Source organism: Talpa occidentalis, unplaced genomic scaffold (genome assembly GCF_014898055.3).
Source record: "Talpa occidentalis isolate TD23 unplaced genomic scaffold, MPIMG_talOcc4v2.1 talOcc4.84, whole genome shotgun sequence".
NCBI classification, from domain to species: Eukaryota; Metazoa; Chordata; class Mammalia; order Eulipotyphla; family Talpidae; genus Talpa; species Talpa occidentalis.
Window position 1 is genome coordinate 19,336 of NW_023605239.1, and position 15,837 is coordinate 35,172.

Genomic DNA, 15,837 nt, shown 5'->3' on the forward strand with positions numbered 1-15,837 from the left:
TGTGTGAATTAGACCTTTCTTAGTATCATGCAACCAAAATGATGGAAACACGCTGGTTATGGAGGTGGGTTAAGGAGGACAAGTATTAATCTCTAATCCCTGATTTCAAATTTCTGAGGACATTGTAGTGTAAAACCAATTAAAACTGCTTTAATGTATTATGTGTTAGATATAATTTTATGTAATAAGATTTCAACTGAGGAAATGAACCTCTTTTTTTTTTTTTAAGATTTATTTATACAAGAACCAGGGTATAGGCCAGATGCGCGGGAGGGTGAGAGGATTTACCAGAGACAGAGCGGGGAACATATAACAGGCAGACTGACGAAATACACTGCTGAGAGGAGCAGCAGGCAAGACAGGAGAGGTCTGCCGCGCCATGTGGGATTCTCGCAAGTCGGCCGGGATCAAACCTGCGCTGCAGCGGCCGCGGGCAGCTTCACATTGCGGCGGGCGGTGTTCAACTGCCTGCAACCACCAGGGAGGTCCGCCCTCTCTTTAAAATTTTAATATGTAGCAGAATTTCTGGGGCTAGAAGTATCCTAAGAACAACCATAGTGGCAGGTGATTTGGGGCCCTAGAACTATGTCTTTAGGACCCTGAAGTTTGAAGGGAATTCTGAAAAGATGGAGAGTCTAAGGATCTGAAAGGGAACTTGGGCAGATAAATACCTACCAGATAGTTGAATTTTTAACAAAAGCAAAAATAGACCTGTAGGGTAAATGAAAAAATATCAGGCTTTTCTGCCCTCCCACCGTTAGGATTAATGATGGATCATTGGGGTCCTGAATGCATGCCTGATGGCGGGCACCTGGAATAGGGTGTGGGCATAGGTAGATGGGATTCACCTGGGCTAAGACTGGGCTTATAAGGGGGTGGTGGGGGTGGAGTCACGGGGACGCCATCAGAAGCAGAAGAACAAAAGCAAAAGTGTGAAAGAGAAGCAGAGACCTCAAGAGAACACCGAGAGCCCAGAAAGAGTGAAGATATATCGGGGATAGGAGGTGTACCAGCCTCCTGGCCCCCCGGCACCCCTCCCTGCCATGTACCTGGTAAATTCCAATAAAAGTCTGCAAAAGCCACCGAGGGCTCCTAGGACTCCTCCTTTACCCTGTCTGCTCTGTCATAGAGAACCTGCCCTGTGCTTCCTGCCGCTACAGACCACTATGTTAATAATGGTTTTAGCCTCTACAAGGTCACTGGGCCACAAGCTCTGTAATCAGGGTATCCATATTGGACCTGTTAACCATAGTATTCACAGTACCTGACACAATGCCTGGCACACAGTAGGTGCTCAGTACATCTTTGCTGAATGTATGGGTTGTTTTTTTCATGTAGTTGTCTCTACCTGGCAGCCAACTGGTTCTTTCTCTAATGAACTGGGGCTTTGATTTTGCATCCCTGCCTCACTCACCCCTGAGAGTCAAATGGTGCCTAGTTGGCCAGCAATGTCTGGCAAACACAGATACAGTGGTTGCAATATGTTTCCAATATTGCCATTACCAATGACATTTACTCAGTAGCAACTGTGGTACAAGGAACAAAAGGTTCTTGCCCTGTGGGCTTGCAACCTAAATGACGGAAACAAAACAAGTAGCTGGCAATCTGTGTTTCCTGTTGAGGAATAAGAAGCAACAACTATTTGAAATAACAGAAGAGGATTTTTTCACATTTTATAGATAAGTAAACGGAAGCCAAGAGAAATGCAGAGACTTGCCTAGTTTGCAGAACTGTCTCCAGCCTGGCCTGGAGTGTCCATCTTTTTTCTCGTGCTCTGTCCAGGTTGTTCCCACTCTATCTGATGTTTGCCTCCTTGATTCTATGTTGACCATTCAGGTTACACCTGGGTCTCTGGTTGGTAAAAGGTCTGTGGAAGGGAGGCAGCTTTAAGAATTGGAAAGAGAGAAGATTGCAAGTGGACAAGTGGACCAGGAGAAGTGGTCCCACCTGTACTGGCCTGTGAGCGCCACTGTCCTCGCCTCCAAGGATAGATACATGGTAGTTATTAGGGCCGAGGCAACTTCTTATAGCCTCTCTAGCATTTTCTTGTGCATAGGCTTTTAAAATATTACCTTCTTATAATAACGTTTTAGCTTCCTCTTTCTTGCTTAAAGTGATTCCTTGGGGGAGAGGCAGATCCCAGCTGCTAAGGGTAGTGGGGGGCACTGACAGGTGGCATCTCATCCTTTCTCCTGACTGGCATATTGCTCCACAGCCAAGCATTGTAAATAGATGGTGTCATTTGAAGTTCTTGCACTGGAAATTTCCACGTGACTCCCCCATCCTGGTTGGTCCTTCCTCACAGACCCTGCTCTCACCGCTACTTCCTCTCCATAGCAATATACTAGGTGGCCCTCTCTCAAGGGCCCTTCCAGAGAGTACCGCACCCAGTTTCTCATAGACTCAGAGATGCTCTCAGGATGAAATTTTGGTCAACAAGGGGCCTCCCCTGGTGGCGCAGGCGGTTGAGCCCAGCACTGTGAAGCTCTCCGCAGCCTCTGCAGCCTTGTTTGCAGCCTCGGTTTGATCCCCGTCGGCCTGCAAGAATCCCACAAGGCGCGGCAGACCTTTCCTGCCTTGCCCGGGCTCCCCTCAGCAGTGTATTTCAGTCAGTCTGCCTGTTCGTTCCCCGCTGTCTCTGGTGAATCTGCTCACCCTCCCACGCATCTGGCCTGTACCCCGGTTCTTGTATGCATAAATAAATAAATCTTAAAAAAAAAAAATTTTGGTCAACAGGCCCCTGATAATCCAGGGCCTACTCACCAAGCCCAGGTACACTGCCTCCTTACTGGCTGACAGAGCTAGAGGATAATGAAGGATTCCCGAACCCCCTGCTTCCTATTTGCGAACCCAAATGTTAGGTTGTCCCAACGAAAAAAACGCCAGGGGACGAAGAGTGTTTATTTAGTCTGGGAGTTGGAGAAACTCCCCTAGGTCCCAGCACCTCTGGGAGAAAGGGAAGGGGCTGCACAGGTGGCACCCATTTTTTGGAGTTTTCTGAGGCCCTAGGTTACTCAGGCCAGAGTCTGGTTATAGGGACCTACTGCAACAGCCAGTCACAACCAGCCAGCCCAGTTTTTAAACTGGCACCCCACTCCCCCCAGGATTGATAGCCATGTGAGATTGTGTATGCAATTGTAATCTTGTTTTTCCAGGGGTGAAGGGAGTTCTCTAGGAGGGGAGGAGGGGTGAAGGTTGAATGGCAATTCCTTAGAAGCTTCTTTCTGCCTGACTCATCTGCAGTGCCTGGTTTTGGAAGCAGCGCTGGGTGTCCCAGGTGTAAAGGAATAGAGCATCATGAAAGTGCTTACCAGGAGTGCAGAGATAACCGGGTTACCTGGCACAGAGGTAACTGGGTTTCCCCAGGACCAGGTGAGTAGCTTGTGTGCCAAGGGACTTCCGCGGTGAAGGGGACTGGGCCAAGTGAAAAGAACCTTTCCAGTTCTTTAAAGAAACAGCCACAACATACCTTCAAGCAGCCTTCATATATTTAGATCTTAGCCTAGCCCAAGCCTTCTCCGTGAAGCCCCGCCTCCCGGGAGCCCCGCCCACGCAGGCCCGAGGAAGCCACACCTACTAGAGGTCACCCACCCACTGGGGCCTCCAGGGTCCCCTGGGAGCCCCGCCCCAGGAAGTCCCGCCTCCTGGGGCCCGCCCAGCCCCGCAGCCGGGAGGCGGGCGCGCTCAGCAGCGGGGGCTGAGCACCCGGCAGGAGCACGCGCTGCGGAAGAGGCGGCACTGGCAGTAGGCGCAGGGGTCGCAGCAGGCGGGCGCCGGCGGCTTGCAGCTGTCGCGGGTGGCCACGCAAGCGGCGGGCGACTGGGGCCGGGGTCGCGCCGCTTTCGTCATCGAAGCCTTTTTCTGCGGGAAACGCCGGGGCTGCTTGAGCCATCCCAAGCCGCCATCCGTCCTCACCTCTGCCTGGGAACGAACTCCTGGATTATCGAGGCCCTGACGACACCCCCCCACGCGCTACCCGCTGTTCTCGAGACACCCCCAATGACCCCTCCTGCACTCCCAATCATGCCCCCCACCATGCCCATCAAAACGTATCTGGCTCAGGGCCTGGCCCCCTCCTCTCCCTAGGGGAATCTCACTCAGCTCACGGTTGTTTTGTATTTTTAATTATTTTCAGGAAACCATTTCAAAGAAATAGTGGGATAGCTAGTAGAGGTAGGCACAGGGTAATAATTTTGATAAACACAGACTGAGTTCTACAGTATTTCCCATCATGTAAGAAAGTGTCAGTTTCAAACCCCAGTTTTAACTCTGCCGTATCTGTGTCTTCCCCTTTCCAGTGTATCTGCAATCCCTGTCAGATCCTGGCCCACATCACATACTTCACTGCCACTGCCACCGCCACCCTGGGACCTAATCTGTCTTTGCTCTGGTACCCTTTCAGTACATCCTTTAAGTGCACCTGGGACCTCTGAAAATGATGGCATCTCAACTGGGCTTAAAGTGCCTTCCATCACCAAAGCTCTTTGCCCTTAAAAATGAAACATAAACTTTAAACTTTATTTTTGCCCATTATTCCACTATGGTTTGGCCCTGCCCACCTCTGACTAATCAATGACACATTCTCCCACCTGCCTTCCATTGTTTGCCCAACACAGCAAATGAGTCCCTGCTGAAGGGTCTGTGAGTTGGCTTCTCCCTTTCCTGGGGACATTCCTTGCTGTGCTGTCCAACACAGGTAGCCATTAGCCATATATGGCTACTGAGTACCTGAAATGTGGTTAGCACAAGGGAAGACCTGAATATTCAAATCTTTTTGGGTGTAGAACTGGCGTGTAGACCAGAGGTGTGGAGGTTGAGAGGATTCACCAGAGACAGGGTGGGGAAGAGACCACATGGATCTACTGAAATACACCGCTGAGAGGAGCAGCAGGGTGAGACAGGAGAGATCTGCTGTGCCATGTGGGTCAGCTGGGTGGGGGGAGGAGGATCCAACTCCTGCTGCCGTGGCTGGTGATAGTTTGATAGTGCTGAGACTTTAACCCCTGCAACACCAGGGAGGCCCTAGAAAAATTTAATTATATGTGTGGCTCACATCACATGGTATTTCCAGTGGGTATTCCTGCTGAGATTACTGAGTTTTTCAGTCTTTAAGTTGTTTTCCTTGATCACTTTTGCCTTCATTCTGTCTCATTTCCATGCTTAAATCCCATCAGAATTTATCCTTATTTGAACATATCCATTTATTGGTTTACTTACTATATATCTATTTTCCCTACAAGAATGTAAATTCCAGAGAGCAGGGATATGTCACTCTTGTTCCCTACTATATTCCCAGGACCTAATGTGTAAAAAAAGGTGTCAGTTTTGTCTATCATATTGTAACAGGGTGGTCCCAGGAAAGGGGGAGGTTCCCTGCCCCACCCAAGGGAGGGTGGAGCTGAGCAGGAAGAGGAGAAGCTGAAGAAGAGACTGAGGAAGGAAGCAGGATGGAGCCAGGAGACCTGGAGGAGGCACATGGAGCTTAGAGACACGTGAAGAAACTGCGCTTGTCTTTTGGTCGTAGACTGGGTGACACAGATGTGGGTGAGACCCATGGGGAGGTGACAATGGCAGCTTTTATCTTGATGTTGATTTTGCTCTTTTCCTTCCGGCTTGTCCGGTTGTTTGTGACCCTTTTCTGTGGGTCCCCACTGGAAGATGCTTTAGACTTGTGGCAGGCCTTGGGGCCTTGCTCTGGGCCAATCCATTTGGATGGACTTTTACCCATGAGGGGACGGGTAACTTTGGGTGCTTCATTTAGAAACTAGACTCTTGCCTTACCTGTATTGTTTCCTAGTTTTATTAAAGTTCCTTCCCATTAAAGTCTCATATGTTTTGTGTTGATGCGGCGGATGGCAGAACCCATTCAGAATAGGCAGGTTTGCGGGGGTTTGGGCTGCCCCTCTCCCTGTCCTATAACAGATTTGGCGCCCAAAAGTTACCCATCCCCTCGTGGGTAAAAGTCCATCCAAATGGGATTGGCCCAGAGCAAGGCCCCAAGGCCTGCCACAAGTCTAAAGCATCTTCCAGTGGGGACCCACAGAAAAGGGTCACAAACAACTGGACAAGCCCGGAAGGAAAAGAGCAAAATCAACATCAAGATAAAAGCTGCCATTGTCACCTCCCCATGGGTCTCACCCACATCTGTGTCACCCAGTCCACGACCAAAAGACAAGCGCAGTTTCTTCACGTGTCTCTAGGCTCCATGCGCCTCCTCCAGGTCTCCTGGCTCCATCCTGCTTCCTTCCTCAGTCTCTTCTTCAGCTTCTCCTCTTCCTGCTCAGCTCCACCCTCCCTTGGGTGGGGCAGGGAACCTCCCCCTTTCCTGGGGACCACCCTGTTACAATCTGATCTGCTTATTCATTTCACAGAAGGCCCTGAGAGGAGCAAGGGCTTTTTCAAGGTCATGCACTGTCAGGTTTTACTTCCCAATGCCTAGTCTAGGACTCCTTGAATTGGTTATAGTTGATCTGATAAACTGAGGGACACTAAATTGGAAGTAAATACATTTCAGCAAGGCCGTAGCTACTATTTCCTAAAGTGTGGGAAATTCCAGCATATGTGCAATCCAATGATGAGAAAGCATTCTTTTTCAATCTCTTTCAACTTGAAAGCTCAGTTTGGCATCCATATGCCATTAATGCCTCCCCAACATATTCTAATCTGCCTTTTAAAGCACAGTTTAGATAAACCTCAGATTTAGAACCTTTGGCAGGCAACATCAGCTAGAATTCACTTACTGTTTTTCATTTTATTCTTTTTTTTTTTTTTTGGTGGGACTCTCACCAGCGGCCGGGAATGAACCAGCGCTGCAGAGGCTGCGAGCAGCCTCACAGCCCAGCGCTCAACCGCTGCGCCACCAGGGGAGGCCCCATTTTATTTATTCTTAAGGTTACATACTATTTACAGCATTGATCCTCATTTTTTATTCAGTTATATATATTTTGAAAGTTTTAATTTATTCACTAATAAGTGAAACTTAGAGATGGCAAAATATAACAATGGTTCAAAATTACTGAGGTTTAGGAATCATTGTATTCATCCAAAAGAATGAGTGCTGGTGAGATTTCAGGCAGGGGGCTAGTTAGTAGAAGAAATTACTTTTCAGCAGGTAAGCTGTTTTGCTCAGTGAACCTCATCACCTTGGGGGTCTGGTTCAGGGATCTAGGCCAGGATGCCTTTAGATAACTTTCAGTTTCTTTTGTTGACCTGGAAAATCTTTCATTTAGTTGTGAGCCAGAGCTTGGGGTCTTCCCATTTTCTGTCTATTTTTACCCAAATAATGAGAACTCCCAGGCCTACCTTGGAAGATTTCTTTTCTGCTTCTTTTCTGCTGATCTTTTCAGACTTCTTGTTCAGAGCTTCAAAGAGAGACAAAAGGTCCAATGCCAGATGTTTCTGAGGGCCTGAGCTGCAGTAAAGTGGGAGGAGCAGAAGGGCTCTGGGAAGGCCCAGGGTAGGGGAGAGTAGTGGGGGTTGGCTAGATGAATCACAGCTTGGGATTTAGACCAGCAGGTTCTTGTTAGCCTGACTGCTGACCTGAAATCAGAGACTAAAGGCAAAATTGCCCTCTGAGGAAAGGCAAAAGGAAAATCAAAGGAGACCCTGGGATCTGCCTGTGGCACTCATGAGGGGCCTGGTTCCTTGACCTAATTGACCCTGTGTCACTCAAATTCACCCCAGATGTCCCTTCTTTAGTTTCTAGTCTGGCAGGTCAAGAATACTGTGATACTTTGAACATGGACTCTGTGTCTCCTACATGGATGGATCTGTGTTTTCTGTATTCCGTTTTCCATTTCTTAAGTGCTCTGGAGCCAGGCACACCTGATTTGATTTGAATGTTGATCCTGCCATATAACAGCTATGTGGTCTTGGGTAACATAACTGCCGTAAGACTCATCTGCGAATAGGGGTACTGTAATACCTATATTGCAGTGTTGTTTTGAGGATAAATGAAGTATGTTTATAAAGTGGAAATCTGGCACATCAGAGGTGGTCAATATTGATGTATCCGATCTCCTTCCCTGCCCTTACTTCCCTGATATAGCTAGAATATTTTCCTAGGCAAAGCAGTAAATGATATTAGTTTTGAACTTGGGTTCTGGGGCCTAAACACCTGGGTTTCAGTTCTGGTTCTGCCAATTAAGAACTGTGTGGTATTATGTTAATTATTACCTTTCATAAGTCTCAATTTCCTCAGTTGTGAAATGTGAATAAAAATATTATTCATTTCATAATGCCTAGCACATGATAAGTATTATCTGGAATTACTATTATAAAAAGGCTTTAAATGCCTTGATATTTTTCTGTGTAATCATTCTCAACCCTGGCATGACAGGACTGGTTCATCAGCCCACACTTGTTTATATTCTGCAGCATTACCCAAAGTTTGATACCATGGAGAGGAGTTCTGTGAGTCAGGAAGTTTTAGGAAATGCTAAGTTAAACCAAGTTCACCAGGGTCTTCATTTCGGGCTTTCTCAGAGCTTCTAAAATGCTAGCCATGTATTAGATTGGGGGCATGCAGTGCTTTCCCAATCAAATGAGTCAAGAGACACTGTATTCCTCTAGTATTATTTTGCAGAATGAGTAAGAAGGAGCCCATAACTATGGCAATGAATCCTGGTATCAGCCTGGGGAGCAGATTTGACTTCCTGCAGCCTCTTATCATAAGATAGAATCCAGAAGCTAGGCCCCAAGCCAGGCTACTTACCCACGATAGAGACAGAAGGGAAATCCAACAAGTTCATGGAGGACTTACTCCTGTCATCTCTGGGCTTCTCCTCAGGTGCCAGGTGGCTGCAGGCAGTGAGGAAGCACAGACAGACCAGCAGAGTGGCCAGGAGCAGACGGGTGATGTCCATCCTAGGAGGCATGAGTGGGACAGGGAAGGTAATCAGGCTGGTGGGCCAGGGGTCTTAGCAAGAGATGTGCCCTCCTGTTTTCTTTGTGTTTCTATGGGTTAGTGCTCTGACCCCATTCCACAAGTGTCCCAGTGGAACCTGAAGACTAGCATGGCTTAGAACAACGAAAGGGAATTGATGAAGAAAAAAAAAAAAAGAGAGAGATGGCCTCCCGGTGGCGCAGCGGGTTGAGCGCAGCACTGTGAGGCTGTCCACAGCCTCTGCAGCGCAGGTTCAATTCCCAGCCAGCCAGGGAGATTCCCACATGGTGCAGCAGACCTCTCCTGTCTCGCCTGCTGCTCCCTCAGCACTGTATTTTGGTCCTTCTGCCTGTTCTTCTCCCTGCTCTGTCTCTGGTGAATTCTCTCACCCTCCCAGGGCTCTGGCCTGTAACCAAGTGCTTAAAAGTGTATAAATAAATAAATCTAAAAAGAGAGAGAGAGAGAGAGAGAGAGAGAGATGGGGAGAGAAAGAGAGAAAGACATGTAAGGGAGGGCAATTGAAGCAAAGAGAAAAGGACTGCACTACAATTGGTCTCTCTCATCCAGAGGGTGAGTTGCTGTTTTGTTTTGTTTTAAAGTTAGTGGCCTCAGAAGGCCTATATCTGGGAGAGTAGTTGAAAGGTCTTAGTAGTGCCTCACAGGGCTGAGGTTTTACTAAGGTCCAGGTACAAGGCTAATAAGTTAGGATTCAGTGAGAAAAAATCAGGGGGAATGGTTCCTTTGGACAACTGTGTATGTTGTAAATGCTTTATTTCCACACCCAGAGAATATAAATACAGGTATGGTTTGTGTCAGGAGGATGGACCTGTAGATTTACTACTAGGTAGATTTTGACAGATCTCAGAATGGACTTCTTTCATAATGCATGAGTTTGGTTTAATTGGGGCTCATAGCTTCAGGAGCATCTTCATCTTCTCTGAGTGTAGACTCCCCGCCATGCCCCACCTTCCTTTTCCCTGTGCATATTCTCTCTGGTGTCTGGGCAAAAGTAGAGGCTGCTTTTCTGAGGTCTTTCCGCCCTGCCATAAGGCACTGTGGGCAAGAACAGAAAAAACGGTTTTCTTATGCTGGTGGTGTCCACTTCTGGGCATCCCTTACACTAGTCTGGTAATTTCTAACCTACTCCTCCTGGCCCTCAGCCTGGATGGAATAAAATTTCTGTATGTCTGTTATATATGTTCTAGGAGGAGGGGACACAAAAAGACATTCCCCACTCATAAACTTCCTGAAGTCTACCTCTACCCATCTCGGTCCTAATGCCAATTCTTATTCCTTTAGATCAGTGGGCTTTTACCTATGTGGGGTTGCCCTCTGCAGATCTCTTAGCACTCTACTACTAACCTGATTCTTCTCTCTACCAGCTCAGTTTTTAATGTTAAACTTCCAGGTCAGAAGAAGCTGCCACATGATGTGCTGAAGTGACATAATATTTTGAATTAAAGAAATAAATAATGAATGAATGATTCCCTAAACTTCCCGTTCTTCTAAAAGCAGCAATTTTCACTGATCCTCATCCTGTCTGTCCCTGAAAGCAGGAAATAAATCTCCATGCAAAGACATAGAGATTTATCACAGAGACCAGAGCAGGAAGCTATGTAAACAAATGCTGCTTAGCTCACTAAATAAGATGTCCAAAACAAAATTTTAAGAATTTCTTTATCCTGTCTGTTCTTCAAAAATGTATAACTTCTTTATCTAAAAACTATATAAATTGGCTGTTTCAGTTATTCAGGAAGTCCTATTTTCATAATGGTACTTCCATGCACATGAAATTAAATGTGGTCTTTTTTTTTTTCCTTCTGTTAATTTGTCTTCTGTCACTTTACATATTTTCCAGCTGTGAGGGCCTAGAAAGCTAGAGGAAGATTAGCTTCCCCAACACTTATCACGAACTGGCCAGCAATTTTCTACCAAAGCTTGGTAGTGAATCAAAAAATGAATTCTGGGCTGGGAGTCAAGAGCTCTGAGTTCTTGTTTTGACTCAGCATTAGTTAAATGTGTGTTTTGCAAATATCCATTTTCTCTCTCTCTCTCCCTCTCTTAATGGTAAAATGAAGGGAATGTGTTATGTCAGTGGTTTACATTCATTTATCAGGGGAACTCTTTCTTCAAGTAAACAGTGATTTGTACAATCCCAGTAGGTAATACAGTGTCAATAAAGAGTTTTCTCAAGCAGCTCAGATCATTTCCTCAAGCCCTAAGGCCCAGAACATTTTTTGAGGCCCTAAGGATTCCTGGCTCATGCAGTTTGATCTCTGAGGTTCCTAGCTCTTGTCAGCAATAGTTAAACCAAACAACCCTATGTCAGAAAACTCATGGGGTTGAGGTGCAGTTATTTGCTCCATTATTTGCTTCTCAGAATTTTGTACTGTCCTGCTCTTGTCACACTGTTTATGTGTTTGTCCCTCCCACTTGATTTAAAAAAAAAAAAAAAAAAAAGGCCATCTCTTACTCATTTTTATGACCCTGAACCTGCCATAGTGATTAGCCCAGAGCAGGAGTCCAGCAAATGTTGACTGGATAAATGCTAATGTCTTAAGCTAAGCTCCTCATCTTTCTTGCTTGGTGGGTTTCTGAAAATAACAGTTAGTTGCCTCTTCAACATCAACTATGATCTTCTGCTTTTTCTAAGAGGATCCTGAATTCCACCCTCCCTGTAGTGATTCAGGCATGGTTATGTGACTGAAGAAGAGATAACCCGAGGAAACCCAGACCTTTTCTGACTGTTTAGGGAAGCTAAATATCTCACAGTGGAGCCCACAGACCTGATTAGTGCTGGCAGCCATTTTATAAACAGAAGCCAGATTTAGGATGAAGGTGACACAGTGAAAAGCAGACTGGACAGAGAGTTAGAAAGGACATTGGTAATATAACTATTCCACTAGGTTACAACTTGCCTGAAACCCATCTTTTATTTGGACTTATAAGTTAGAGAAGATAATCCATTCCCTTTATTGTTTTTAAACTTGCATGAGTTGAGTTTTCTATTATTCTTAACCCATGGCATTCTAAAGGGCATTTCTCCCATGTCAATTGTTCTGAGTTGCATATTTAGGTCTAACATCAGACTCAAGGGTAAAAATTATATAGAGTACTGACTTTTTTCCAACACGGCAAATGATAACTGTTGGGCCTTTTTTGTTTTGTTTTTCCCATTTCACACCAGAATAAGTCATTGGATTATATGTATAAAAAAATCCTTTTCTTTGAACACCAGGATCATAATTAACATATTGAAAGGTTCACACTGTAAGAGCTCAGTTGAAGGAAAAGCAAATCTCTAGCTCCCAATTCTAAGGCAAACATCTTTTTCACCAAGCAGGTGCTCTCTGTATGAGCCCCTCCAGTTTCTCACTCAATCACTAAGCACATACATTGACTCTGCACAAGTCAAATATGTGCATGATCTGGCTCCACCATACTCTCTACCTTTGTCCAAAGACCATCCTCCCCAGTCAAGAACCTTGGTCTTAATTTTCAAACTCTTTCTTCCCTGATTTTTATCTCCTATCCCTTACCAAACTTTACCTTCTATTCCTTTCAAATTACTTCATATTTTCCAATTCCTCTTCACTCCAGCATTTTCCTTGCTGTCAACAAAACAAGTCACACTGGCCCAATCTCCTTGCTTTTGCTCTTACTTCTTCAAATTTGTCCACTCTCTTAGGGCCTCCCCGGTGGCGCAGCGGTTGAGCACTGGGCTGCGAAGCTGCCCGCAGCCTCTTCAGCATTCATTCGATCCTGGCCACCAGCGAGGGTCCCACATGGCGCGCAGACCTCTCCTGCTGTGCCCGCTGCTTCCCTCAGCAGTGTATTTCGTCAGTCTGCCTGTTCTGCTCTCCGCTCTGGCTCTGGTGAATTCTCTCACCCTCCCACGCCTCTGACTGTACCCAGTGCTTGTATAAATAAATAAATCTTTAAAAAACAAAATTGTCCACTCTCTTGGTCTAAAACTTTCCTTTGTTATATAAACAAGTCTGCAGTAATGAACTTAAAATACAATGTCTTAGAACCTAAGTAACTTGGTGGAACTACAAAACTGAATTGAATCTAGAAAAGACGAAGACCCAGAATTAATTTTAATTGGGTATTAGGAGAGGGTTAAAGACCAGGATTCCTTCCACCAATCCTGGGAGGATATGTATATCCTAACTACAATGTAGGTTTGTAATACCTAGTTGTATTATGATCCTTGGGTCAGATTTTTTTGTTTAGAACTAGGGATTTTGAGAAAAACAAGACCATCTCTATACTATATTAAGTTCCATAGAAGTGATCTGGGCATACCTCAGATTAATTAATAAAAATATTATTCTATAACAAAGAGGTATAAATATTCATAACAAACCCATTAAACAGAGACTATGAATTGATTAGCATGAATTTAGGATAGGTTTTGTTGCCTAATGACATCAGGTAAGGTCAGATTTTGCTGCAAATGAATTACAAAAAGAAAAAAAAATGACAGTTCTCATTTCAGAGTTTTGGGATTTGGAAATTTCAAATAGAGGCTTACGTACTTGGTTAAATGCTCATTTGCTATTACTACCCAGTGTGCGCATAACACACATTCCCTGCTGTTAATGAAGGATAGCAATGCTGACAGTGTTAGTATCTTTATGTTTAATGAGATCCCGGTGGCTTAAGCAGGAGACTCAGACACATTCTCCATCTTTAACGGGAGTCAGGAGCTTTTCCTTTACTTTCGCAGCACTGTTTGACCAAATGAACTATCTCATTCGCAGAGCTCAGCTTGGTTGTAAGACTTCTAAGTTCACCCTTCCAGGGAATGGTTCCATTACTTCCTGGACTGGCTCTTCACATTGTCCATGTTGCCGGCTCACTGCAACATGGCTGCTCCCTCCGTGAGGGTTCTTCTCTTTTCCTACACATATCTCAATAGAGCTCTGCATTCTGGTACAGCCCTTCAGCCTTCTCTGGTACATCTCAGCTACCTATCTATAAGGCAAGGACAATAGCCAGCTCCTTTTACAATTCAGGTTCTTAAATATTTAGGAAAATCCTGCACCCAAATAAGAAAATGTCATTCGGAATCTCCAGTTAGCAAAATGCACCAGGCAAAAATCATCTATGCTCTGCAGGCTTGGGGAAATATTTTACCACAGAAGAAACAAATAAACTAACTAACTAACTAACTAACTAACTAACTAACTAAAAGATGATAAGGAAGAAGAAGAAATTAAGACCAATATTAAGATATTTTACTTTGGCATAGATAGATTGCTGCACCGAAACACCCGCCGAGAAAGAGAAAGAGAGAGAGATTTTGTTTTCCCATGCTGGGGCTCACCTCTCACTCTACAGGGCCCTGTCCCAGGGATCGTCAATAACAGCTCTCTGTGGTCAATAACAGGTAATTCTAGATCAAAAGAAGGGTTCTGAAATCAAGATGCTGTTTTTGAGATCAATGGTTCTCTAGTGGAATCCCGGGATTCTCTGGTGGGTCTGCAAAGATTCTTCTAATCATTTTGTGGGCTGGGTCAAAATACAAGGGTAGTTTTTTTCTTCCCTTTGAAACATATTTTCCACTGCTGATTTTAATCAAAACTTAAAAGCAACAAAACAAAAACAAAATGTTTAAAGGGAGCTACAAGTAAACACAGAGGCTCAGCAAAAACACCTCACTGGCTTGTTTATTTAATCTAATAAATAGGTGAGACTCTTTTGCTCTGTTCAAGTAGACTAAGGACTAAAAATTTTTTTTTTTTTTTTTTTTTTAGAGGCATGTTTTTCTTTATTTGTTTGTTTGCTTGTTTGTTTGTTTTGTTTATACATGCACTGGGTACAGTCAGAAGTGCGGGAGGGTGAGAGAATTCACCAGAGCCAGAGCGGGGAGCAGAGCAGGCAGAAGGACCGAAGTACACTGCTGAGGGAGCAGCGGGCGGCAGGAGAGGTCTGCGCGCCATGTGGGACCCTCCTCCGGTGGCCGGGGCGCAGCCGGGGATCGAACGGCGCTGCAGAGGCCGCGGGCAGCTTCGCAACCCAGCGCTCTACCGCTGCGCCACCGGGGAGGCCAGGACTAAAAATTTTAAGACTCACCAGTCCCATGAAAAGATGAACTTTGTGAAACTTACCTTTTTGAAGGGAGAAAACGTAGGTTCTTTCTTTTCAGTTTCCCATTGTCATTTAAATGCTGTTCCTTTCTTTTTGCACCGCTTTCTAGTTCAGTGCCCACAGCTCTGAAGTTAGAAGTAGCCACTGTCAAGAAGAATCCGTCTCTGCTGCCATGGCTGACTTTACTCAGGTTTTTCTTCCCGGAAGCAGGGACTCAGGTGTGAGGTGAAGCGGATGTCAAGTGCTGCTGCAGCTTGGGAAGGTCTGATATTCCACTTTCTAGTCCCACAGCAGGAATTAACCCCAAAAAAGCCAGAGCTGCTGGAGAGGAGTTTTTATGAGTTATCTAAGGATATTATTGTTATCTATATAGCACAATAAAGTTGCCAAACCATCCAGGCTGCTCAGATGTCATGAGACAAATTTAGTTCTTATGGCTAGGTCTCTCTGTAATAAAGTAAAATGTACACTCAGCTATTTGCTGGATGAATTTCTTAGGATTTCAAAACATAATCGGCTGCCTCCACCAAAAGTAAATGGTGTGGACCGTGTAAATCAGAATGAATTTGGAAGCCTCTAATTGTTTGCTGAAGTGCTTGCAACACCAGTTACCTATCTGGATAATTCTGTCAAGTGTACAAAGTGTTCTCTGATAATTTGAATGCCACCCTGAATCACCCAGATGCTGTTAGCTCTCTTAATCCTTTGGTACAGACCTTCCCAGAGGATACAGGAAGCAATATTCTTCCCACCTTGCTTGATAAGGTAGAAACAACATGTTTGCTCTTTGAATGTGATTGAAAAGAAGAGAGAAAAAGAAAAAAAGGGAGAAAAAGAAAGACGAACCTTAACATCTG

At 45.1% G+C, this 15,837-nt stretch overlaps 1 protein-coding gene and 1 long non-coding RNA gene across 7 annotated transcripts in view; one reads left to right on the forward strand and one right to left on the reverse strand.

Annotated features, from left to right (window-relative positions):
* On the forward strand, positions 1-15,304 carry LOC119235047 (uncharacterized). 2 transcript variants are annotated; one of them, XR_008550136.1, is made up of 4 exons: positions 1-64; positions 3,244-3,372; positions 8,789-8,892; positions 15,090-15,304. It is a non-coding gene; the product is annotated as an uncharacterized LOC119235047 (long non-coding RNA). The 2 variants fall into 2 exon arrangements; XR_005122776.1 differs by lacking the exon at positions 8,789-8,892.
* Positions 3,685-15,837, reverse strand: part of LOC119235046 (agouti-signaling protein-like) — a 24,519-nt gene continuing 12,366 nt past the window's right edge. Inside the window, exons 4-8 of one of the 5 annotated variants that reach the window (XM_037498086.2) lie at positions 15,001-15,301; positions 14,217-14,285; positions 8,714-8,865; positions 7,303-7,361; positions 3,685-3,861 (exon numbers count right to left, since the gene is read on the reverse strand). In XM_037498086.2, the coding sequence (XP_037353983.1) occupies positions 3,685-3,861; positions 7,303-7,361; positions 8,714-8,864 (387 nt within the window). In that variant the 5' untranslated portion in view covers position 8,865; positions 14,217-14,285; positions 15,001-15,301. Of the gene's footprint in view, positions 3,862-7,302; positions 7,362-8,713; positions 8,880-14,216; positions 14,293-15,000; positions 15,317-15,837 lie in introns of those variants that run through there. The other 4 variants (XM_054690790.1, XM_037498085.2, XM_037498088.2 and 1 more) reach the window with 4 other exon arrangements.